Here is a 25,834-nt window from a genome sequence, read left to right on the forward strand (position 1 = left end):
CACTTAACCAATCACATTACATTAGGAATATTAGCCTGCTACTTTGTGAATCCAGCCCTACTATAAGACAAAAATTATCTTTTAATGTCTATTTCAATAAAAAAAAATTAGGCAATAACTCTTGCCCATTACCTCCCCGTGGCACTGCCAGATATAACTATTTTTATCTAAGCAAGATACTAACCAGGATGCTCACATGATGGGGTAGATGGGAGGGGTTTTAAGCAACGAGATTGGGAAAGTTTCTCTCACAAGGCTGTCTTGATAACAGCCAAGCATGTAGAAAAAGAGGAAGGTCCGGGCAGGGAAGGATCACCCCTGACCAATGAATGATCAATGGAGAGACCATTCCTTGTGAAGGACTTGACCCTTTCTGGAGAGTATTGGCCAAGACACTGAGTCTACCAGGAATGTGTCTGATTTGTACATTGATGTGGAGATTGTTGCACCACTGTAGAAACAGCCAAAGCAGAACACACATGTCGGGTGATTTGGTGCCTCCCTATTTGGGGAGATAGGTCAACACCACTGAGTAGTCTGACCTAATGAGGATAGGTCACCACCATAGAGTAGACTGACCTAATGAGGACCGCGTTCTTTCCTCAGAGTCAATCTTTTCTGAAGTCAAAGGCATTGATGACAGCCTTCTTTTCCAGGATGTTGATGTGTAGAGGCCATTCACCTGGCTCCCACATGTCACTGATGTAGTGAAGGTCAGCAACAGGTGGGCACCCCAACCATCTGTACAGGCATCGGTACCTACCATTATTTCTGCTTGGAGCTTCTCAAGTGGGACTCCCATGGTCAGTCAACTGGGTTGCATCACAGACACAAGAATGATCGAATCTCAGGCGTGATCATGACCGTTTGATCAAGGGGACTTGAAAAGGGGCACCATTCTGCTTGCAATGTCCGCATAAAAAAGACAGCCAAGTAGGATCAAGTCTGCTGCCACACTGAATAAACCAATGATCTGCAAAAAAATCTCTTGCTAAAATCCAAGTCCTGTTGGAAATGGATTCAACCAGGTTAATGATTCTGATTATGCGAACACGAAAACATCACACCAGATTCCAGTTGGTCAAAAATTACATGTCCAGATGGACAAAATCCTGGGATGGAAAGATGCAGACTTTTCCCAGTTCACTAGAAAGCCTGGATGTTCTAAAGGAGAAATGAGATCATTCCTGCCTTGGGGTAGAATAAAACTTGCCATATGTTTCTGGAGAATGTTGTCCAGGTATGCTGCCTTCATTGTAGATGACATCAGAAATGGGTGACAATGTAATCTATAATCTCAATAAAAGCCCAAGGGCTGATGTTGAAGCCAAAGGGTAAACTTTGAATTGATAAACTGTCTTGTGGTAAGCAAAATCAGAAAATATTTGAGACAAGGGATAGATAGGGATGTGAAAATATGTGTCAGTAATATCAAGACTAATGGCTTAATTGTCAAATTGAATACACATGCAGACTGAACTCACCATCTCCATCTTGAATTGGCTGAAGCAACTACAGTCTATTATGGGTCTCAGCTTGTTGTTTGCTTTCCTAAAAAGAAACAGCCTTGAATAAAACCTAGGGGATTGTGGTTTTGCACAAGCTCCACCACCATTTTTTGATGAGTGACCATATTTCCTGTTGTAGAAAGGCATTCTTCTCCCAATCTGATGGTGCATCCAAGAAGGGAGAGCACTGTTAATGAATGAATCCAAAGCCCCTCCAAATAACCTGGATCAACCCACCACCCCATTCTGAGTGAACAGGGAGATCAAATTTCAGTTTGATTGATATTGGTGCATATATAACCGAGATCCCCTGTTCTGAGGCTGCTTATCATCCCTTCACACTGGCTGGGGCTGAATGGTTCCAAACAGCCATGTGGGTTAAGTGGCAAGGTATATAGGGGCAGTTCATGAGCTGCCTGCCTCCGAACAAAGCAATGGTGACCCGAACAGGGTCATTCAGAAAGAGTTGGTATGACAAGGTTTGACAGACATGGGTTGCAGACATGCAACACATTTTATCAAGAGTAAATTGGCTGAACTCATCAAAGTATTGGCCACGGTATGGTGAGCAGCCCTGGTCAGTGACCCTGGCAATCTGGACTGTTGCCTCCCAAAAGTGGGTGACTCCGTCAAGTCTGAAAGGCGCCAATGAGGCCAAATCCAACAATGACAAAGGTGCAATGACCTCTTGAACCAGCTCTGATGTGCATGAAGCACATTTGTCAACCTTATAAAACAAATGAGCAGACATATGAACAGCTAAGATATCCCTGTCAAATGCCAGGAGACCAGTGATGAAGGTGCCGGTTGCCTTAAATCTGCATTTTCCTCCTCATTGAGATCTACTGATTGTTTAGATTAGTAGTAGTGGGTGGAAGGCATTCTAAGGTAGCCAACACTATAAATGTCCTTGATGGCAGGCTGAAAGCTAACCTTCAGTCCATTCCATGGATGGATCTGAGTAAGATGTGATAGATAGTGGATTTGAAGGAGTTTCATTGCACTCACTGTGCGTTGATGCTTTACTGGATCTACTTGCAGCTCTGGAGAAGACACACCAGGTGGTATGGAGACTCAATTCCATCCCTATGAAATCATCACTAGCTCTCCTTTGTGGACAAACAGTAAACACAGAGAAATCCAGCGCTGCTGGGACTGCTGGCTGGTTTGCCTGGCAAATGGTTGACCTGGAAACTGGCGATACAGAAGACGGTCCAGCTATCACTGGCACTGGCTGCTCCATGGGCCTAGCTGGACAGGCAGATTTCTCAGTGAAATCTCTGTCATCAAATGGGCATGAAGCTGAATGTACAGTTATATATGTCATATGTCACTAAGATCCCTGTAAACACTGTAAATCACAGTTGGCTGGAAGGATTCACTAAAAAGCACCTCATGTTGGAATGGCTGGATGGCCAACGATGGTGCGGTTTTATTATGCATTCGATCCAATGGTTCTGGTACAAACCCCATACGTCCAAACTTATACACCCAAAGACCACTCTTGGATATGCAGGGGGACTTACACCCATTGGGCTGCCTAAAATTAGGGAACACTGCCCCAGTGAGCCAGAGTTGGCTGGGCCATCTTCTCGAAAGGTCTCTCATGCTGGACAGTCAGTGATGGCTGTATAGTTGGTATGGTTGGACAACTAGTAACAGCTGGACAGCCAGTAACTGTAAAGTGGTATAAGGAGATGGATCCAACTGATCCAATATCAACCATATGTGACCTGACTTACAGGCCTGAAGGCTATGTTCAGATATGCTGTGGGATTTATGCCCACTGGGCTGCCTAAAATTGGGGAATACTCCCAAAGAGTCAGAATAATAATAACAATAATAATAATAATAATGAGGACTTTGTATAGCACCTAATCTTTAGACGCTCTAAGTGCTTTACAACATTAGACAACGCCTATAACATAAAAAACATATATACTGATATGATTACAAAAACAAACACCATGAAATTAGAAAACATAAAAAACATGCTGAAAATATTTAAGGTAGGAAACATTTTTAGGTTTTTAAGTTTGTTCTTGCAGTTGAAATAGGTGAGTTTTAAGAGCACTCTTGAATGGGATTACTGTGTCTTTGTGTCTATGTTCAGTGGGCAATTCATTCCACGTTGCTTGGCCCTGGTATGCAAAAGAACACTGTCCATATGACTTCATTATCATAGTGGGAATAATGAGTATACGATTGTCAGACGAGGAGTGCAAGTATCTTGCTGGTATGTACACATGGGTGAGGTCGGATAGGTATGTTGGACTGCAGTCTGTCAGTGAACATAGCACAAAGAACAAATTTTGTGTTTGATTCTGGATCGAATGGATAGCCAGTGTAGGGTACAGAGCAGCGGGCAGGTGTGCTCTGATCGTGGTACTCTAAGGACGATCTGAGCAGCTGTGTTTTGAACTTTTTCAAGTTTCTGGAGTAGATATTGAGATGAACCAGACAGAACTGAGTTACAATAGTCCAGTCTTGAAAGTACTAATGAACACACAAGCTCCACCACCATTTTGTGAAAGATATCTGCGAATGGAGTTGATGCATCTCAGCTCAAGATATGCAGCCTTGCATATGTTCATGACAATGTTGGTGCAATGTGAGGGTACTGTCCAGAGTAACACCTAGGTTTCGTACTGATTGTGTGTATTTAATGCTGGTGTTGCTGATATTTATTGTTTAAGGTAAAGGATGTGAATGGGAAAGTCTTTGTGTTGTGATCAGAATGGCCTCAGTTTTATCATTATTCATCCCAGCTTGTTACATGTCATCCATGATTTCACATCAGAAATGCACCTCTCTACACCCTGGATGGTAGCATCAACTTCAGTTGGGTGGCAAGATTTGTATATTTGGGTGTTGTCAGCGTACAATTGGTGAGACACTGGATGATGATCTATGACACTTGAGTGCGGCTGAGTGTCCAGAATGAAGAGAACAGGTCCATGAACAGACCCATGTGGAACACCACAACATAGATTAACTGGGCTGGAGTGTATTCCATTTGCAGACACAATTTGTATCCTGTTGACCAAGTAGGACTTGAACCACAGTAAGGCTGTATCATGAATGCCAAATACATGCTGGAGACAGTGAAGTAATATAGAATCACCAACAATGAACTATGTCTTCCTTGACTTATTCCACCTTTCCTTCCTTTCAATGCTAAATGAACTATGGCTTGGAACATGCATTTCCTGCATTTAGTAAACATTTCTCCTGAAAATTACACAAGAGAACAAAGCATAGATAGCAAATCAGTATGTGTCTTACCAGCTCATATCACAGATTAGCAAATCAGTATGTGGCTAACTAGCTAATATGGTAGCCCATACTTCCTCTGACCAGGTATTACAGATGCTGTATATCACATTCAGTATATACTTAGTATAAATAAAACAGAGTCATGGTAGACTTCCAAGCTCTGAAGTTGCATAAATAGCATTCAAATAACATTCTGTTGAAATGACACAAGAAGAGAAAGCAAAGCATAAATTAGTAATTCATCAAGTTACTAACTTGCTAATATAAATATATTCGAAAAGTCAGTGTCATATTTGTAACTTACAGACTATGCTTTGAACACTATGTTTTGAACTTAATGCATTTCAAGTATTTAGCTGACCATTCTACTGAAACTACACAAGATGGGAAAAAGAAAGCATAAATTAGTAATGCAACATGTTGAAAACTCACTAAAACTAAGTCTGTCACAAACAGAGCAAGTGAAAAAGTCAAAGTCACACTAACTCATAATGACCTTGCAGAGGTCAATGATAGTGTTGCAGAATGATTAATCCACACAATAAATATAAAACGAATACTGGATGAGTCGATTAAAAGAACAAAAATGGCTTGGATTGTTGGAGAATAAACTGGACGATGTTATCCAGTACAGAAATGAAGCTAAAAACTAGCAACACCTGGTGGTGTCATGGGGAGGTAATGGGCAAGAGTTATTGCCTTTTGTCTAATGAAATAGAAAAGATGATTTTCGTCTTTAAGTAGGGCTGGATTTGCAAGGTAGCAGGCAAATATTCCCAACATAATATGATTGGGGAACATCTTCAAAGGTGAAAGGTTAATGCTGCTTGCAATATTAATAAATATGTTACCTGTGCCTGTTTGTAAGCCTCCTGTTCTCTCTGGAGGGATGCCTCCACTTCTATCAGTTTCTCTTTCAATGACTCTAGGGCCTGACTGTGAACTCCACTGGAACTTGTGTGGTCACTTAAGATCCTAATAAATGCCACAGAACGAGTAATTTTTTTTAACTGACTTGTATACATTTTTTTAAAAGGAAACATGTAAACATTCACCAGTAATAACAAATATTATTACTGGGCTCCTTAATCCATAATATTTAAACTCTTAAACAAGAGTCCCTTGAAAGAAATGATGCTCTCCTGGGCTAAAAGAATTTCCAAGAATTCAAATAAAGACCAATTTTTCATTTGAACTGCCTAGTGTCGAAAACATCTCTCATATTCATTAGCAATAACAAGATTTTGAAATTAGCTGCTGTGGTGGACATAATGGAATATTTGATTGGCACCATTTTCAATTAGGACTGAGTAAATATTCTTATAAATCCATTCAGGGGGACCAGTGACAGAAACATTTTTAAGACTTCCATATTGGATGTTTATTCTGGCACTATTTTTTATTAAGGACTAACAATATATCATATCCATCCATTTAGGAGAAGAGATAATAATTTCCAGCTGACAACCAAAGTGTCCATATTGAGGCTCAGTTTGCAGCATTTTTATTTTGGACCCAGCAGGCACCATAAAACTCTTTTAATAAAAACTCCACATCTAAATGACCTTCCATTTAAGAGAAGTAGCAATTAAAAACAACAATTTGGTGGTATGACCAACACCCTATTAACTTGGGACACCAAAAATCATTATAATAAGTCTAGTGAAAACCCCATCTTGATGTGACTTTCCATTTTGGAGGAATAACATCCATTCTCATAAATATTACATATGCTGTAGAACCACAATAATAATGCTTTAATAAAACATCTAATGATAATGAGTATTATTTTTCTAGCAGAACCACAATACCTGCTAAAACACTACTTCTCCTGAATGAATGTTCATGTCAGCATGGAGTTTTTACTGAAAAACATCTTATGATGTCTCATTGGTCAGAAATGAAAATGGTACCAATCTGACCTCTAACATGGCCACTAAAATTGCCATCGTATTAGTTACAGCTACTTATCCTAGATGGCTGGTCATTATGACACCATGCTTTCAACAGAAGACTTCTTATATCTTATGATTACTGCATGTATAAATCTTTTAAATGTATCATTCAATGGATTTCTCAAAATAGCCATTTAAGGTGATCTGAAGTACTTCTGTGTACTGTATGTACACATTTATAAATCAGATCTAACTGCTTACAACATAAACCATGATCTACTCTAGCTTAATACACTAGCAGATTGGGGTCTATATCATTTGTTCCACTGATTACTCCTAACAAACTGCATGCAACCAGACTTTCTGGTGCATTATGTGATTGCAGATATGGGTCTATAAAGTTTGAATATCGAATGCTAAATTATTAACTTCATGTTGTATCATTTTAGGAGAAATAAAAATTCCTCATTAACTTAACACTTTACTGTAGCTTCAATAAGGTTTGGAGGTGACCAGGAGCAGGATATTCACTGTTTAAGACATGAATTATATGATTCTGATGGCTAGTTGAAGGCACTGTCTTATTAGGCCTTTGTCCCAAGCACTGACATATTCAAGTTACCAAAACAACACTGTCTGATTGGGCCTTTGTCCCAAGCACTGGCATATTCAAGTCACCAAAACAACAATCTGATTGGACCTTTGTCCCAAGCACTGGCATATTCAAGTCACCAAAACATCACTGTCTGATTGGGCCTTTGTCCCAAGCACTGGCATATTCAAGTCACCAAAACAACACTGTCTAATTGGGCCTTTGTCTCAAGCACTGGCATATTCAAGTCACCAAAAAAACACTGTCTGATTGAACCTTTGTCCCAAGCACTAGTATATTCAAGTCACCAAAACAACACTGTCTGATTGGACCTCTGTCCCAAGCACTGGCATATTCAAGTCACTAAAACAACACTGTCTCATTGTACCTTTGTCCCAAGCACTGGCATATTCAAGTCACCAAAACAACACTATGACTAGTAGTGAAATGATTAATTAATATATTGATGAATCAATACTTACCCTATATAAGTTACTTTAATCTTCAGCAATCATGAATAATAATTAGTCATTTACCAATTCATTCTTTAAATTGAGAGTTCACTGAAGGCAGCTGTAGTAGGAAAATGTACTCATTTCTGTCAGTAACTCTCATAGTTTGAAATATGCCCCCATGTCCAAACATGCCAATTCCATGCTAATTATTTTCTCCCATCAATATGTTCAGCCACTGATACAATATATCCGTGTAAAGAAGACATTCCAGATCTGTTCCCCATGTATAAATTATTGATCATTTAATAACGACATTTTGCAAAGTTTTTCTGCTGTTTCACATCTTCTCTAGTTGCATCGAATGTGAGAACAATACTTCCAGTGTATCATACAGAGAAATATATCACATCTAATTCAGAGTAAAACAATAACCGCCAATCAGCATATTCATATTCAGAGCATGACATTGAAAGTATGGGCTTCCAAAACAAGGTCAATTTAGATACAAACCAACAAAGAAACTTTGCACAAAAGTACTTATCAAATGACCTGTAAAGTACTTGAATCTGACAAGGAAACAAGTTCATAATGTCTGATTTTATAGTGATATATATCTAATTAGTTACTGAACACGCCTACGGGATGAAAAAAATTAGCACAGAACCGACAAGAAACAAGATTCCGAACTATGCAGGTTAGTCACTTGTCCACAAATTATTTTTCTCTGGCAGAAATGAGTGTTTGTTACCACAGTAGTTGTTTTGCCTATGCAGGAAGCACAAAGTGAAGGGTTTAGTTGCAAGTTATCTCCACTCTCATACAGGCTTCTTATAGTTAAGATTTCCTTTCTTGCACTATTTGCTCTTTTTTTAGGACTTCCAAATTTAAGTCAAGACATGAAACTGGTAACAAGATGTTTTGAAAACATTCATGCAGTGCAAAAGAAAGGGCTTGGTGACCAAGATGAATTCTGTACCTGATCAAATGCCTGAAGTGGCCTAAAAGGTTGAATAAAAGTCACTGACACCTAACAGGTTGTCTGTTTGGAAGTACTTTTTATATCATTTCAAGGATGAGAATGGTATATGAACAGATGACAAGTCCATGTCTGTCTTTAATCTGTTTACTACAAATACATTCCAACACATCTAAAATGACACCATCCCACCAATGCCAGAGCTTCTAAAGAAGAAATGACCCTCAAATTTGATATGTGTTTAATTATGTATTGTATCTTACACTGAATAGGGCGATTTGTATAAATATGCAGCAGAGGTGTATCATTTCACCACCAACTATAACTTTCTAAGGTCAATAACAATTTAGAACATTCTCCAACACTCTGATCCCAGTGCTATAAATAGCATATAGAATGACATGATTATTGCTTTCCTGATAACTCAGAGTGCAGTTTTGCACCAAAAGCAACTTTTTCACCTTAGGATGGTCCTTCAATGCAGATAAGTCAAGAAACTAAAACTCTAGGTGTAAGCCAATTAAAACTGTAAAATCTGTGACAGTGCTTGAAAATGGTCATTCACCAACCTTTGTTTATCTTCTTGTAATTTGTGTAATGTTTTCTTGTTTTTCTCTATCTCCCTGTCAGCCTCCTCAAGTCGGATCCTTAAAACTGCCAGCTGCGAGTCCTTGGCATGAAGGGCCTCTGCCAGATCTTGTTCTCTTGCCTGTAGTTCTCGTGCAATCTGGTCTGAATTAGATGCTAATCTGTTGTACTCATCAAGTTTGGACTTAAGTCGGACCACCTCTGGAAAAGAAATTATTGAATCAAACTAACATGGAACGGTCCTTTCTCGTAGACAGTGAAATGAAACCTAATGGACTTCAGGCAAGTAACAATTTAATTTAGAAAATTATAGATCTGTTGCAAACTGTCTATTTTATACAACCAGACAGGCAGTGAATTTTAACACTGTTGATAGCACCAAGATTTCCTACCATCTATGTGTGCTTTTATTTAGGGAAGTTAAGCTCAGATGAGATAATAATGAATGTTACAAATATTGAGACCCAGTAAATTTACGAACTGACCCTAATGAACATGTTACCAAATTCAAACTTAGTTCATGACACTCAAATTAATTAAAGACCTAGTATTACACTTATATACCCAGTACAGTACATCTGTGTTATGAAAAATTGGCACTCAAAAAGGTATATAAAAAAATAAATCTTAGAAATGATCAAAATTTATACCTAATTCTGATTATATTTACAAAATGTCAAAATTATTTAATTTCATTAGAATATTGTACTAGTAAACCTTGGAGATAAACCTTTTCCTGATGTCCGCAAACCTGCATAAAAACTGATTTTTATTATATAGCTCATTTGATATGAGCCACATCTGAAGGTGGAGACTCTATGAATTGTTCTAAAGGAGGAACCCTTTGTTCTGCAATATGAGATCCCTGCTCAGTTGTAACTCCCTATAAGTGTCCACCAGGAAGTTGGAGATCACTCAACGACAACTGCTGGAACCAAAGAGGGCTATCATGATAAGCCACTACAATGAGGTATTGACCCTTTGAAGGATTATTGTCAATGATGGGAAAAGCATGTGTGTACAGTTAATACTTCATACGGATGGTGTCCACCTTCCCACCATGCACTCTAATCTGGAACTAGAGATACATAAAGTGGTAATTTGCCCCCACCCCACCCCACGTTATAAAATATGTTCTGCCACTAATTGGTACAGAGACCATTCGGTGAGGACTACATGTCTTTGTCTTGACAGACTGTCAACTAGAATACTCCCTTGCCTGGAATGAGGTTAACTCTCCATTAAAGGAGACTGAAAACTTCCAATCAAACTGAATGGGACATGAATTACCTGATGTCATCTGATGTATGCCACAACCATAACACAACTCTGTCTTATTAAGATGCACCCCCTGCAAAGCTAAAAAGACAACCTGCATTTTTAAGTTACTGATATGCAGAACCAATCCTTAAATGCTTATCTTTGACTCTAGCTGTGCACTCCATCACAAAACTGAGGTATCAGTTCCCATTAAGAAATAAGATTCTGAGGGGTGGGGGTGAATCAGAATTGAGATTTGGATCCCAATAGAATCAAAACTGAAAGGTGACCCTTGTGAGGTCTCCAATAGCTAACAGTAGAAACTGGCGAGGTTTCTTCCTAGGGAAACTAGACCTGATGATGCATTTTGGGTCCGGTCCCCAGGAGAGAGAGGTAGAGGCAACCCTTTCAATTAAGTTCTCTTGAACATGTCTGTTGTGAGTGGAAACTATATGCAAGATCCTGTCAGAAGGAATGTGAACTAGTTCTTGCTTTGTAGTAAATTCATCTCCATGTACATGAAGTTTTGCAAAGGAAATGGTCTTCTGAAGGAATGATAGGTGTCTGAGCAAATTATGTCTGAGAATGTTAGGAATCAAATTACTGGAAGACTGAAAATCCCAATATCTTGAAAAAACCATTATAACTCCAGTCACCTTGATAAAGATTCAGGGACAGGAAATTAAACTAAATGGGAAGACCCTAAAACTGAAGGACTTCCTTGTCCAGACAGAACCAAAGAACTTCCTAAAAGTATGAAGTACACATCCTGAAGGTCTATTGAAACTCCCCAGTAATCTCACATTCTTGGCTGCAGCAACCATCTCCACTCAGCAATGCTCTCCTGGAATAAACCTGTTTAGTAGAGAAAGAACAATATGGCAAAATTTTCCCTATTTTTAGGAAATCATTGAAGTCTGGGAACAGAATCCAAAACTCAAGAGTATTTTATAATATCTTTACAGAATATATTGGTGTAAACCTTCTTCCTTAAAGACTCAAGATTGGTCTGGTGAAAAAAATAGGAGTTCCTGATGTAGGTGGATAGTCTCAGATGTAAAGCCAACAACCCACTATTAATATAGAGAGGACCCATGGATTGTCCATTAAGACCAACCAGACCTCTGAAAAATAGCCCAGCCTGGTACCTATGAGGTGTTTGACAGGTGAGGGAGCAACTAAACAAGGCAGCCAACATCTATCTTTACAAGGGCTAGCAGATGTCTACTGATTTCCTGCTGTGACTGAAACCTATGCTACTAACCTGTGACCTTGAAAATATGACCTCCAAACTGGTACACAACACAACTTTTTAGTAATGATATACAGTTACGCCAAGTTTCATCACTCCATCTCAAAAGTCTCCAACATTTTAGCAGGAGACAAAGTGTTAAAGAAGAAAAAATATATATATGAAACCATGACAATGACCTTGAAAATATGACCCTCAATGTGGTATACACTGTGTTAATTAATGATGATATATATCTATACTGAGTTGCAGCCTTTAATCTCAAACGGCTCTAAAGTTACAATGCAGAACCAACAATATGATCAAATAAAAAATATTGATATGTGAATGTGACCCTGAAGACAGTAACCCCCAATGTGGTATGCAGCACTCCCTGCAAGGTGCAACTATACAAAGCTTCATCCTTTAAAACTAAAACAGCTTTAAAGTTACAGAGCAATAATGAAAGTACCAAGGACAAGATGACATACTGAGCTGTGAGACTGACCTTAAAGGCAGCCTCCCAAATGTGGTATACAACTATCTTCTAGTGACAGTGTACAAGTATACCAATTCTCATCCTTTAATCTTAAATGGATGTAATGTTAAAGAACATGCAAAATATTATGCCGTGCCCTTGAAGACTGCAACCCAGTGTGGTGCACAACATACCTTCTAGTTATTATGTGGTTTAAATCCATTTTTCAGCCCAAGATAGGCTATATGTGCAGCCAGTATAACTGATGGAGGAAGAACCCTGGGAAGAACCACTGACCTACGTGCAGCTAATGGCAAGCTTTCACATGTTCACACATTAACACTACTCAGTCACCTAAGGCCCACATACCCTCTAGGATAAATATACCAGGTTTTATCATTAAAATCTTAAACAATTTTAATGTTACAGAGAGGACACAATAGTGTGATGAATGGACAGACAGGAAAAAGCACATCGACTATGTCCACTGAGCAATTTCTAACTTTCTGCACATCATACAATACATTGTTAAGGTAATTATTCTTAGCTCAATTAAGTGATTTTTTTTATATTATGAAAATCTGAAATAATATTTTACCATATATAATGTTTGCCAACTTTCTACATCACTAATTTTAACATCTTACCTGTCTGAGAATCTTTAGCTCTCTGTATCACAGAGGCCATTTCTTGGTTCAATGATGCCACCTCATTTTTCAACAGCCTGTTTTCCAACTCTAGTGAGGAGACACTGTGCTGGACCTCTGAATGGGTTTCAAGGTCTTGATTGCTGTGAACGCTATGGCTAGGTGAGTGGTCTTGCATGGCATCAACAAGGGTGGCAATATCAGCTGTAACATCTTGCTCAGAAGGGCTTCCCCTGTCACTACCAGTGCCTACAAATGATTAAAAATGCCAATGAGTCTCAATTCACTGCATCTACAGTGTTTTCAATATTGCAGCAGCAGATAGTAGCCCAGAGGGTTACAAGGAAAAGAATCAGGTAGCCCAGTTAAAATACTGTAGTTTAGATAAGGTACTTCAATAGGAAACTATCCGTCCCCTGCTACAAGTAATTGGCAATTATACTCCAGTCACACATATTTAAAGTAATTTTGATGAAGAAAAAAGAAACTGTTCAAGGCAGCCCACTAGGCTATCTAAATTCAACACACGGTAGCCTCCGTCAGGCAATCTAGCAGCCCACAAACTCAAAACACAAGTTTTGTAACAAACTGAGCCACAGGTAATTAGGTCTCAGAAATGTTAAACAGAAATCAAACTCCTAAGAATTAAAGTAGATTTTCAACTTGTCATATTGATTGCCTACATACAAGAATTACCGGTATATAAGGAGACATCAAAACAGCCTAATGTTCTAATAAAAATAGGCAAATACCGTAGTACCAGGTTAAACCGATAAGGAGAGGTAACAATTTACATTTATTACTCATTCATTTGCCAAACTTTAATTACTGTCCTTTAGTATGGCATTTATGTTTGGAAATAACACACATAAAAAACGAATTCAGCTGCAGTAGAGTGTTTTTGGGTTCATTTATGATGACTACCATATTTTAATTATTTCTTATGAAGATATAACAGCTTCAAAAATACTGACCATCTCTGTGAAAAAGGCTAAGATCAAATGACCCACCACTGGGCCAAGATAACCAAGCCCAACACATCAACACAGCACATCTTACATCTAAATATTTTATCATAAGTTACATTTTATATGCTGGTTTTTACCAATAAATTTTGCCTCTGTATCAGAAAAAGATGAAGCAGAGATGTGTTATATATGTCTCTGATTTAAGTTATAGCAGAGATGTGTTATATATGTCTCCGATTAAAGTTATAGCAGAGATATGTTATATATGTCTCTGATTTAAATTATAGGAGAGATGTTATATATGTCTCTGGTTTAAGTTACAGGAGAGATGTGTTATATACGTCTCTGATTTAAGTTATAGCAGAGACGTGTTATATGTCTCTGAGTATCACATCTATCACTGTCCGATTTCTGCAAGTTATCATTTGATGATAAAAACAATCAAATTTGTATTTCAAAACTTAAACTATGTAAATACATGTAGTAATTTGTGCTTTAAGAACAGAATCAGTGACCTGAAGATTTTGATTGCCATGTGTGCATTATTTTCTTCAAAAAATCAGATTGAAACCATAAGTGAACCTGTCAGGGGAAATAATGGCAGCCATGGCTATGTCTGGGAAATACCACAGTGCCAGATTGTCTGTTTTCCTAAACATTTGAGCAAATATATTAAGGAAAATATTCAATTCAGAAAGCAGAGTCTAAATATTAAGCAGCAGGGAAGGCAAACAGACCACTTAGTTGAAATATAATTTGCTTAAAACAAAACATCATACAAAAATAAAAATAAGGTCACAAAGATATATGGGGTTATTCTTCGTATGTACTTTGTTTATATATATGAGGTCGCACCTTCCCTGCTGCTATTAATTTATCCAAAAATTTTATCAAGTCCGATTCGATATCGTGTTCTAGGATCATGTAAGTTTATTGTTATAAATCCATGCAGAGTAGCTCGCGCTTGTGAAAAAAAGTTTCTAAATTTATTTATATCCATGTCACCGCCACACCAAGTTTGATGAATATTTCGCATTGTATGTGTATCAACTCCATTAAACACAACTAAAATATTACAGTTGTCTCTGATCACTTTTGGTATTTGTGTGTATCATTGAGTAACACAGATCACATCAGTGTTTTTATGTCTACCTCGAGAAAAAATTCTAGCTGGATTTGATTGTTTGTCCAGCATCACATCATCGTAGATGACTAAATTGTTAATAAATCCATCAATTGAATCTACTGACGGTGCTTCATCAATATCAGTTATAAACTCGATAACATCGTTATCTTTGTCCAATAATCTTGTGTTTTCATTAAAATCTTTAAGTACATCATAACATCGTTGATCATCAACTGATGGTGCTACCAAATATAACTTATCCCATTTTAGCCATCTCATTATAAGATTAAGTAACAACTGTGTCTTTCCACTTCCAGATGGTCCTATTATTATCATCCTAATGGAATTTGGTAATGCAGGATGGTGTTTGACAGGTTCTCATTTTCTTGTCGCTGAGAAATCAATTATATCCATATTGTATAAATACATGAATCTATATTGTTTACGCTGAAGAACTAAAACCCCAACTAATGATCTATCCATGGTTACAACAAAAAATGTGAGAATAGCATATGGTGGAAAATGTGCAGTATGAAACTGAAAAAAGTTTTCTTTTTTACCTAAAAAAGATGGTGGTGATATTGCTAAATTAATGTCAAAGTTCCCAGGTACTCCCTGGGCTAAATACTCTGGAGAAATACATCTACCAGGATATAATTATTGTGCTCCTGGTACTCGACTTGATATCAGGCTTGATAATCAGGATCAACCAAAACCAGGCGAGGAACTAATAAATGATATTGATAAATCGTGTCATGTTCATGATGTAGATGTAGTATATAAAAGCAAAAACCTTCAAGACAGACATATTGCAGATGTGAAGTTGATTCATTAAATTCTATAAAAAATAAAAATATAAGAGAATCATTAGCTAATTGGTTAGTAAGATCTGCGATGAAAAGTAAATTAGCGCTGGGGCTGGTAATGTATAAATGGAATCGATTTATTATTCCCCAATTGGATACTGGAGGGGTAAAGCAGCAATTAGTAAACTCGCTAATGCAGCAGCGGTTAAACATTCTACTGCTAAAGCATAGTTATCCAAACAGGCAATATGGCAAAATTTATCTACCACCACCTAAGCAAATTCGATTTACACATTTTGATGTTAGTATTCCTAATGAAGTTCATCAAGCTGATATATTATTTTTACCACATGATACCGTTAAAATCCAAAGACGTCAAATAACATATAAATACATGCTAACTGTAGTCGACGTTGCAAGTAGATATAAAGATGCAGAACCACTATCAACTAAAACAGCATCTGAGGTAGCTTCTGCATTTGAATGAATTTATCAACGAGGTGGTCTACGAAGGCCACAATTATTACAGGATGATCCTGGAAAGGAATTTCTTGGTCCAGTATCATCGCTGATGAAGCAACATAATGTCAAAATACGATGAGGACATACTGCAATTCATCGTGATCAGGCAATTGTTGAACGATTTAATCGAACACTTGCTGAGTGGTTATTTGGATATCAATACACGAAGGAATTTATTCAAGATAAAAGATCTCATGAATGGGTTGTAAGATTACCAAATGTGATAGCTGCATTAAGTAATGAAATTACTTAAACAACCAACATGAAACCTATTCATGCAATTACAAAAAAACATATACCTACACAACAACATGATTTTTCAACACAGCCAGTATTAGGTAATACCACTGTCAGGTATTTATATGAACCCGGTGAACTTGAAGGTGGTAAAAAAAGAGCGACTGATTCTAATTGGAGTATTACGATGCACAAGATATCTAGTATAACAAGATCTACTGGTAGACCCGCAATCTACAGACTGGATTCAACTGCTCCTCAGCGTGGATTTGTACGTGAACAATTACAAATAATTCCCAAGGACACACAATTACCACCCAAATCACTTAACTAGCACCTCTACGTCAATTACACTCAAGACAGGTCAACATGGTATTTTCTCGTGTATGACCAAGATTGTTATTTTTTCTATCTAAGGTAAATTGTCTTGGATCATTTTTCAGATACCACCATAACATTATACAATTACAACTAGCACAATGATTATTCTGTTGTTGGTCCAGTGTGTTGATAAATTCAACGTCGATATCAAAATCGCGTTTATTTTTTTTGTCACTCTGTTTATAACCAGCAAAGTTTTTTCTTATTATATCATTATCGAGGTCATCATTGATCACTGACAATACTGAGATATTCTTCTAACTCGAGATACTGCGAGATAAACTAAGTTCGACCATTCGATACAGTCATCAACGATCCAAATAACTGTATCAGTAATAGTTAATCCTTGAGATGAATGAATCATTATCGCGTATCCAAGTGTCCACGGGGAATTATCAGCACGTAAAGCATCTTCAACAACACTGATATCAACTGCGACAATATCATTCAATACAAGATTCTGTTTCCCCTGTCCTGGTATATCAACGTCAATATTCTGCCGTCGCATATCTGCTGGTCGATAACATAACGGAACTGGCAACGTTGGAAATTTTTCTCGTTGTAACTGAAACAACTCCCGTTGAAGTGTGTCACGAACTATCTTTCTACTTGCAACTATCAAATCGTTTGGACTCCACGCTTGCAGAAAGTCGTTCATTGAAGTTTCTGAAATTATTTTATGCATTACTTCACAATGAATTTTATTCGGTTGTAGTCTGATTAATTTTTTTAATTCCCTTAATTCTGCATCAAGTGCTCTATGATCATCAGTTATTTCTTCATAGTAATCATGTGGAGATGGTCCAATTATAGGTGGTGGTTGACCATGATCGCCGCACATTATCACAGCAGTATTTCTTGTTAATAACCAATCAAGAAATTTTTTTTATGTTTCTGATGATACTGTACATATTTCATCCCAAACGATAATCCTCGGAATACATTTTTCTCCCATTCGATCAGGAGTCCATGCATCACCTTTGTACCTAAAAAAGCTGTGATAAGTACATGATTGTACTCCTCGTTGTTTCATCTCTCGCACGAGTCTGTGTGTAGGTGTTAGCATGATCATATCTGAGTTCTGAAATAGTTTGATCGCTCAAGTGGTTTTACCAGAACCTCCAGGTCCGTTTAGATAAACTGTCTTGTGTCTAGTTATTGGATCATATACCGATGGTGCAGATGATAATTTTGATATCTGATTATTTACCAGGTAAATATCTTTAATCATAATATCGGCAGATTCAGAATAATTAAGTATATTTTCTTTTTTTAATTCTCCACGAACCCCAAGATGCACAAGTATTGATATTTAATTTTTCTCACAGTCCTGAATATCTTTTATTGATATAAAACGAATCTGTAGTGACTCTGACAGCAAACTCAGAAATTTTATTTATCGTCAATAATAGATTTATCAAAATGTACGCTGACATTGATGATCTTAAATGAGTATATTGAGGTGACTCACCATCCATATAGCTCACAATTGTACCTAATTTAGTTCCATTTGGTAAGAAAGCTATCTCTCGACTTATAAACATATTTCTATTTGTTGTATCAGCGATTATAAAATCTAACTCAGCATCATCCATGATCAATCTTGTACAATATCGTTTATGATCATATGATCCTCCTTGGGTGAACTTGCCAATTATGTTTCTACCAAGATCTTTTGCGATTTTATTCTTGTAATCAGTTTTGTTGGGGTTTTCATCATCGGAATATTCTTTTTGTTGTGGAACCAAACTTCGGATTGTTTCCGGTATGATATAATTGCTTCACTTACAATCAGCGATATTAACATCGCACAATCAAGCATATATCGTAATAGTACTATTGGTGCCCACATTTTTTCTGAAAAATGCCTACGAAACCAAACATAACAAATCATATGGAGATCTTTAGCAAGCTCGAATGACTCGACACAAGCAAATCCAGTCAGGTCAAAATCCGGTAATAGTCCATTTATCGATACTCGCGTCATTTCGGTACAATATTCGTCGTTTTCAGAACTCTGAAACAACCATACTGACACAGGATCGTTTTTACTTATTTCGTTAATAAAATCAGAATATCTCCACGGTAAAATTTAGCAGTTAGATCTCGTGGAAAAACTGTTACTGCATTAGTCCATGCGTGCACGTTATGATCAATAATTTTAATCGAAGCTCCTTTTGATTTATATTTTGATTCATACAAAATCTCTCCAGTTATCGTCGCTACAGTTATTGGGAATTTTAATTTTTTTCCTATCTCAGCAACATCCTTGATAGACGCCCCGGTATCTTTAACCATTTCTCCCCACTTGTTTATTATTTTACATCTTTTATCCGTTAGACCATTTCCATGTGTCAAAATGGTAAAATGTTCTGTTACTTGTTCAGCTACACAGTTTATTTTTGAAAATTTCATTGGCTTCAGATTATCAACGCTAGGTTTTTTATTTATCGGACAGATTCCACAAATAACTGCTGTTACAGGATATGCTCGCTCATAATAAGGTTTGTCAATACCAGTCAACAGACCTGGTTTGGAATCTTTACTTAGTATGACAGTTTTTTATTAGCATGGACAGGATCATATTTGTCATGGATAATCCAATCATCTGTTTCTGTTAGCATGACAAATTTTATTCTGAAAAGATATTTGTGTTTATCAAGGTATTTAATGATAGTTGCCGTTCATTTGTCGTTCATCGTAGCATCGATATCTTTGTTGCATATAATCTTGAACGTTGACCAGACATGAGATGCACCATCTGCATGAAATTCTTTCTTGGCATCGTGAATTTTATTAATCAAACTTGTATTTTTCGGATCAACCAGATCTCGCATCGGTAGGTCAGGATATATTCTGTCGAGATTAAATTTATCTGCTTTTCAAGGCCTGACTCAGGATAATCTATCGAATTCGTTCATATCATATTTCAAACAAGTATTTAAATTAAAATATTATGTATATAATGTCTCGATGCAAATGGCTCATGGTGGGTTCATTGACTCCTTGTAATAAATCCTGTAAAAAGGAATTCTGCGGACAACACTTGCAGAGCTTTCATAGTGGAAGCTTAGGACCAATACCATGTCTGCGATGTGGTGTTGCAGTCTGAGGAAAAACACAGTTGTGTGCAAAAATTGGTGGAAAAAAATATCACGATCTTAAAAGATACTATGATAATAAAAAAAAATAACAGTAACAATGCTATAAAATCCATGGAGGATTATCTAAGTTTTCAGGCAAATTATGATTTAAACAAATGATATTATTATATAAATGGAGCAAAATATGAACCACAAGTTTATAAAGCATCCTATAATAATGAACTATGAATCAAAACGTGATGGTGTGATTAGACACTGTCGGCTGAAAAACCAGTTGGTTTTGTTATTAACACTGGTTATCTAATGTTTACTATTGGGAAGAAAACTTATCTTTGTCATCGTTTCATATACAAGTGTCACAAGGGGTTGATCAGATGCTCTTGTGATTGCTCACATCAACGGTGTAAAAACCGACAATTTATCCAACCTTCAGGCTATTACACAGAGTGAGAATTCTACACGAGGAGGGACTGGTAAGTTCACAAAGATTCCTAGAGCGATTAAATCCTTCAAAACAGAGACTAGCGAAGAGAGAGTTTTTCAATCAATCAATTCAGCTGGCAAATATTTTGATGTTAACCCGCGTGCGGTAAAATACATCACAGAAAATATATACAAATCTGCTTTCTCAAAAAAATATAAATAAAAACTTATTTTCTATTATCGTTAGGGAGATAAACTGTCATCTTTAGCAAGTAATTACCTCTAATTATATTTATTAATTATTTAATTTTTTTCTCTATCGTTAAAATATGAATTTAGTGTATTTAAGGAAGGTAACTCCGTTGAGTATACTCCTGTAATTAAGTTACCTCTCTTTGACCATGTCACAGACCTGCATATGTATTTATGATAAAATATCAGACTTGTAAATAAATAAATAAAAATTCTTAAATTATCGTTGTTATGTCAGGCGAAAACCTGTAATATTGTATCATAAATTCGATAAATTTTTCATTTTTTTTTGTATTTTACGTTAAAAATATAAATTTCAGTGTATTTAAGGGAGATAACTCCATTGAGTATATTCATGTAATGAAGTTACTTCCCCTTGACCAAGACACTCGCACATAAATATTATCACAAGCACTCTGTGTAAGTGCAAAATTGTTGTACATAAATATAAACTTGTAAATAATATTTTTTCTGTGGTTTGTTATGTATTTCTAAAGTCAGTTGAGAAACCGTTAATTCGACAAACCATATTTATTTAATTTCGATTTGTCAAGAGTGGCTTACGGGAGAGTATCAGTTATCTTCCTTATATTTTCCATTGGCTTACAGGAAGAGCATCAGTTATCTTCCTTTTATTTTCTGTTGGCTTACAGGAAGAGCATCAGTTATATCCATTATATTTTCCGTTATTTTGTATCAATAACTATCATTATGATACATGTGGTCTTTTTATTAAGCACAAACAATATATTTTTAAGAAACAATATTTTTATTTTATTAAATTTGTTTGGTTTCTTGGTTCATCTGTATTTCTTTCTGCGATAATTAATAAAGCAAACAACAAGTAGCCAGAACGTTTCTCTAATTATTTTCGGGTACATATATTATCCGAAAATAACTAATTTTATAAATCTGACTTGTTAAGCAGAAATACGTTTATATGATGTATTTCTGCTGAATTTATGTGTTCAGTACTAAAATTCAGTTGTATTTTAGGACAAAATACTAAATACTGACTTCTTTAGTGATGGTTAAACTATATAATAATTTCTGAAATATATACAAACAGATTAGAGCCATAGTGCAGTGGTAGAGCAGCTGATTCTTGTTCTGGGGTCAGCGGTTCAAATCTCGTAACAGGCATATTGTCGACGGTACCGATCTATAGGGATTTTCCTATATAAGTGGGGGCGCCAGCCCGAAAACATTCATGTACACCTCTCGCCACGCAAGCCGCGTGGCGAACGCATTTTGCATTTGCCCTGGGGTTTGTCCATGAATGAAGTGCATAGACATTCTTCTGAATGTTCTAACATTTCGTTTTGGTTAGAAAATTCACTGGAGATATGTTTATGTAAGATATAATAAGATTTTTTGTAGTATTTTTTGCAAAACTGATCGATTTACATGATTTTGACTACCTAACTACCTATCAGAATTAACAAACTGATTGATTTACATGATTTTGACTACCTAACTACCCATCAGAATTACAAAATTGATCAATTTGTATAATTCTGAGTACCAACCACCCCATCAATTTCAGAATAAATAAAATATTTCAGAATAAATAAAATATTTCTGATAAAATAAAATATTTCAGAATAATAATAAAATATTTCAGAATAAATAAAATATTTCTGATAAAATAAAATATTTCAGAATAAATAAAATATTTCTGATCAAAGATCATTTCGATAAAAATCTACAATAAAAGTCTTATGACTTTACATACAAATTCACAATTAATTCTTCCCCAAGCAGGTCAATTAAGTGTCCAAGGTGGTCAGTGAGTTTAAAATGTATTCGTGTTAACATATTATTATGACACCGCAGATAAACAGGATTACTTTGTTCTTGCATGATCAAATCCCCAGGGGAAACTCGTGGAGTGAACATGTATAAGACATATCCTTGTTGAGCCTGATTTGACTTTCCAAGATCTATTTGATAGCTGCCATCGATCACATCACAAACGAGATTAACCAAGATTGTCGATGTTATGTTAACTATTCCCAGGGATACATGGCGTCCACTTCCATATGGATCATTATTATGTCTGAGAACAATCGGAGGTGGGGCTATTTTTCTCCATGATTCGACGATTTTAAGAAAGTTTTACGTGATAAGATCATTGAGAGATTTTTTTAATTCATCTGTGGAAAATCCTGGCAATATGAACGTTGGTATATCCACATCAGTTATCTTATAATGATCAGCAAATAATTTTTTAACTGTTATATGAGGTTCAGCATTATAAATAACACTACCACCAGTAAACGCAGACTGTCTTGCAGTGTTGATAGTAAGTGATAGAGTAATAATTGTATTAATGTAATTAAGATTTGATATAACATGGTTTAAATGTTGTATTGTTTCAATAATCTGTTGTCTTGTATTTTCTGAATAAAGATGTGTTATATCAAGAAATAAACTTAGAATAGATACTCACGAACACTTCAGAATAATCACAAGAGAAAGTATTAATTTCAAAACCCTTACTAAAGTCAAAACCAAGTCATAAATACACACACTGCTATAAAGGGAACTTTAACAAAATTGTCATTTAATTATTTTCCTGAACTGAGAATGTAAACACATGAAGTAAAATACAAAAAAATGTGTCTTCATCACTTTGACAAATATTTGCAATCTGATATTGAACATAAACTCTAAAATCACAAGTTTTGTGAAAAAAAACAATCAGTATTCACTGACTCAAATGGTAATCACACTTTCAATTATCTAAGGCTATTCAAATTATCATCAGACCAAAAAACCCTAGGGAGGTAGTCCAATCAAAATTAAATGCTAGAATTGTAGCTAGCATTGTATAATGTTAGTAAACTAAAGTTTCAATTTATAACTTGCACACAAATATGTATGTTTTTAAATTTAGAATGTCTTATGCATATTAAGATTGCAATTTAAAACTGGAAACAAACATAAGTAAATATATAAATTCTGTTTCTTGGCTCTAAACATATCTTCACATTTTGTAGGACCACTGTAATGATCTCAACAAACTAGCATTTGCTGCAAGAGATTTTTAAGAAAAACATTATCTATATAATATTAAATCATATTAAAGTTTTAAAAATTAGCATTTATTTATGAATTTTCTTGCAAAATTTAAACCCAGTAAAATAAATGACCAAAATATCTTACCAGGCAATTCCACATGGACCATTGATGAACCACTTGTGGATGTGGAAGAAGGTGCAGAGCCCTCAGCAGTTTTATTTCCTCTACTGGAGACAACTGATGAAGTACTAGACTGTCTAGAATGTCGAGCACTACCAGCTGGTGTTTTCTTCTTACCACTATCTGTAGAATCTGGACTGTTCAAAAATTCAAACAGAGCTTCATCTGTGTCCTTTTTCTTTTTGTTCCCCACAGTAATATGTGACTGAGTACCACTGCTTGTTGATTCACTCTTTGACACATTTGATGCACTCTGTCTGACTGGAATTGTTGTCCAGGATGATGCAGGATCGACATCTTGCTTGAGCTCATGGAGTTTCGATGGGACACTCTGAGAGGGGGTGAGGGAGGTTTGCCGACTTACTGTTTGACCACTTGTGGATGTTTGTGATTTTGATGACTGAACGACAAAAGTACCTCTCCCATAGTCGGACTGGCTAAGTGGTGCTCTGGATTGTTGGAATTCACTTTCTTCATCAGTGCTCTTAAGTGCATGTGCTGCAGATTGGTCTAATTTGTTGAGGTACTCCTCTGCTTTACCAGTTAGGCTGGTGAGCCAAGACATTTTGATTCACTTCATCTGAAATAAAAAATAAAAAAAGAGAGAGAAATTAAAATCAATGTTTATGTATATCAAAATGCAATACTGAGGCTAAGTTATTCCACAAGTTATAATTCATAATGTTAAATAAAATCTAACTTAATTTTTGGCAATCTCTAACTTTTGCAGTGCAAGTTTTTATTTAAATCAAAATATTATGTTACAATTATTACTGATCACAACTGCAACTAAATCAAATTGATATTGCGCAAATCTAGGTTCAAACCATATGGCAATGCATGAGTGTTCTTAGCATCAAGTTTCAGCTCAAGTGATACTTAACTAACAATGAACAAAATAAGCATTATTTTGGTCCCCATTACATTTGTATGTGATCAGGCAATTTGTAAGATATTCACATCTGGTGAAAATGAAGCCAACTCTCATTCAGTTGCCAATTCAGATTAATACAATTGATGGAAAAACCAGAAAGACAATACTGGACATAAAAGTATCATCCCGCAAGCTATTTCAACAGTGTTATAAACTCCCAGTTCTTGAAAGAAGGAATCTCTCAAAGACATCACAACCACAGTATTTATTTATACTGATTAACACAGTCACACAGACAGACAAAAATGTGTCAAAAATCCTATCAATTATCAGGGAAATGAAGAAGAAGAAAACATTCACATCATGTAAAAACTTTTAACCAATTCTCTTTTTTCTAATCAGTAAGTCCTCATAACAATCCTCACCAACTACTCTGGTGGAACAAATCAACTTCCTGCCATAATAGGCATCCAGTCTGCTACTCAACACCATTTAGAATAGTGTATAATCATAATATAAAGTTTTACGTGGATCTGTCATTACTGGTGTGTAGAGGTGGTTCTTTGTTATTATAAGTTGCACAAATTTACAAACAACACTTACTTTATATATTTCATAATTAAACAAGCATCCTCTATATTTTTGCTTTTTAAATCAAAGTATTTGGATTTACTATCTGATAAATAACTTTACTTTACCAGTATATTTTCAATCATCCTTTAAGAGAATCATGACATTTAATTTTTTCTGATCAACTTAAATTTTTACAATTTGTTTTATAATGGCAAGAATGATAACAGATTGAAAATAAAAACTACTGTAGCTTATGTCTTCTGTTCCTAATTATTTGCACTTCAACAGAAATAATTTATTAGGGATGCAAAACAGTTCCTATGTTCCAAAAATAGTACATTCAAGGGCAGAGGTTCTGCATATTCACACTGCCAATTAAGTTTTTTTAAAAAGTAATCTGTGCAAAATCTAACATTTTTTTTATTACAAGTAAAAAGTTTTAATATAATACCGTCGTT

The 25,834-nt window shown here is 36.0% G+C and overlaps 1 protein-coding gene across 3 annotated transcripts in view; it reads right to left on the minus strand.

The window, feature by feature from the left end:
* Positions 1-25,834, minus strand: part of LOC149804909 (golgin subfamily A member 5-like) — a 63,687-nt gene that overhangs the window by 34,824 nt on the left and 3,029 nt on the right. For all 3 annotated transcript variants that reach the window (XM_089945782.1, XM_089945776.1, XM_089945771.1), the window contains exons 2-5: positions 23,894-24,509; positions 12,907-13,155; positions 9,272-9,491; positions 5,636-5,759 (exon numbers count right to left, since the gene is read on the minus strand). In XM_089945782.1, coding sequence (XP_089801908.1) covers positions 5,636-5,759; positions 9,272-9,491; positions 12,907-13,155; positions 23,894-24,494 — 1,194 coding nt within the window. In that variant the 5' untranslated portion in view covers positions 24,495-24,509. The remainder of the gene's footprint in view (positions 1-5,635; positions 5,760-9,271; positions 9,492-12,906; positions 13,156-23,893; positions 24,510-25,834) is intronic.

This window comes from Sinohyriopsis cumingii, chromosome 2, assembly GCF_028554795.1.
Source record: "Sinohyriopsis cumingii isolate HCF-2022 chromosome 2, ASM2855479v2, whole genome shotgun sequence".
Classification (NCBI taxonomy): Eukaryota; Metazoa; Mollusca; class Bivalvia; order Unionida; family Unionidae; genus Sinohyriopsis; species Sinohyriopsis cumingii.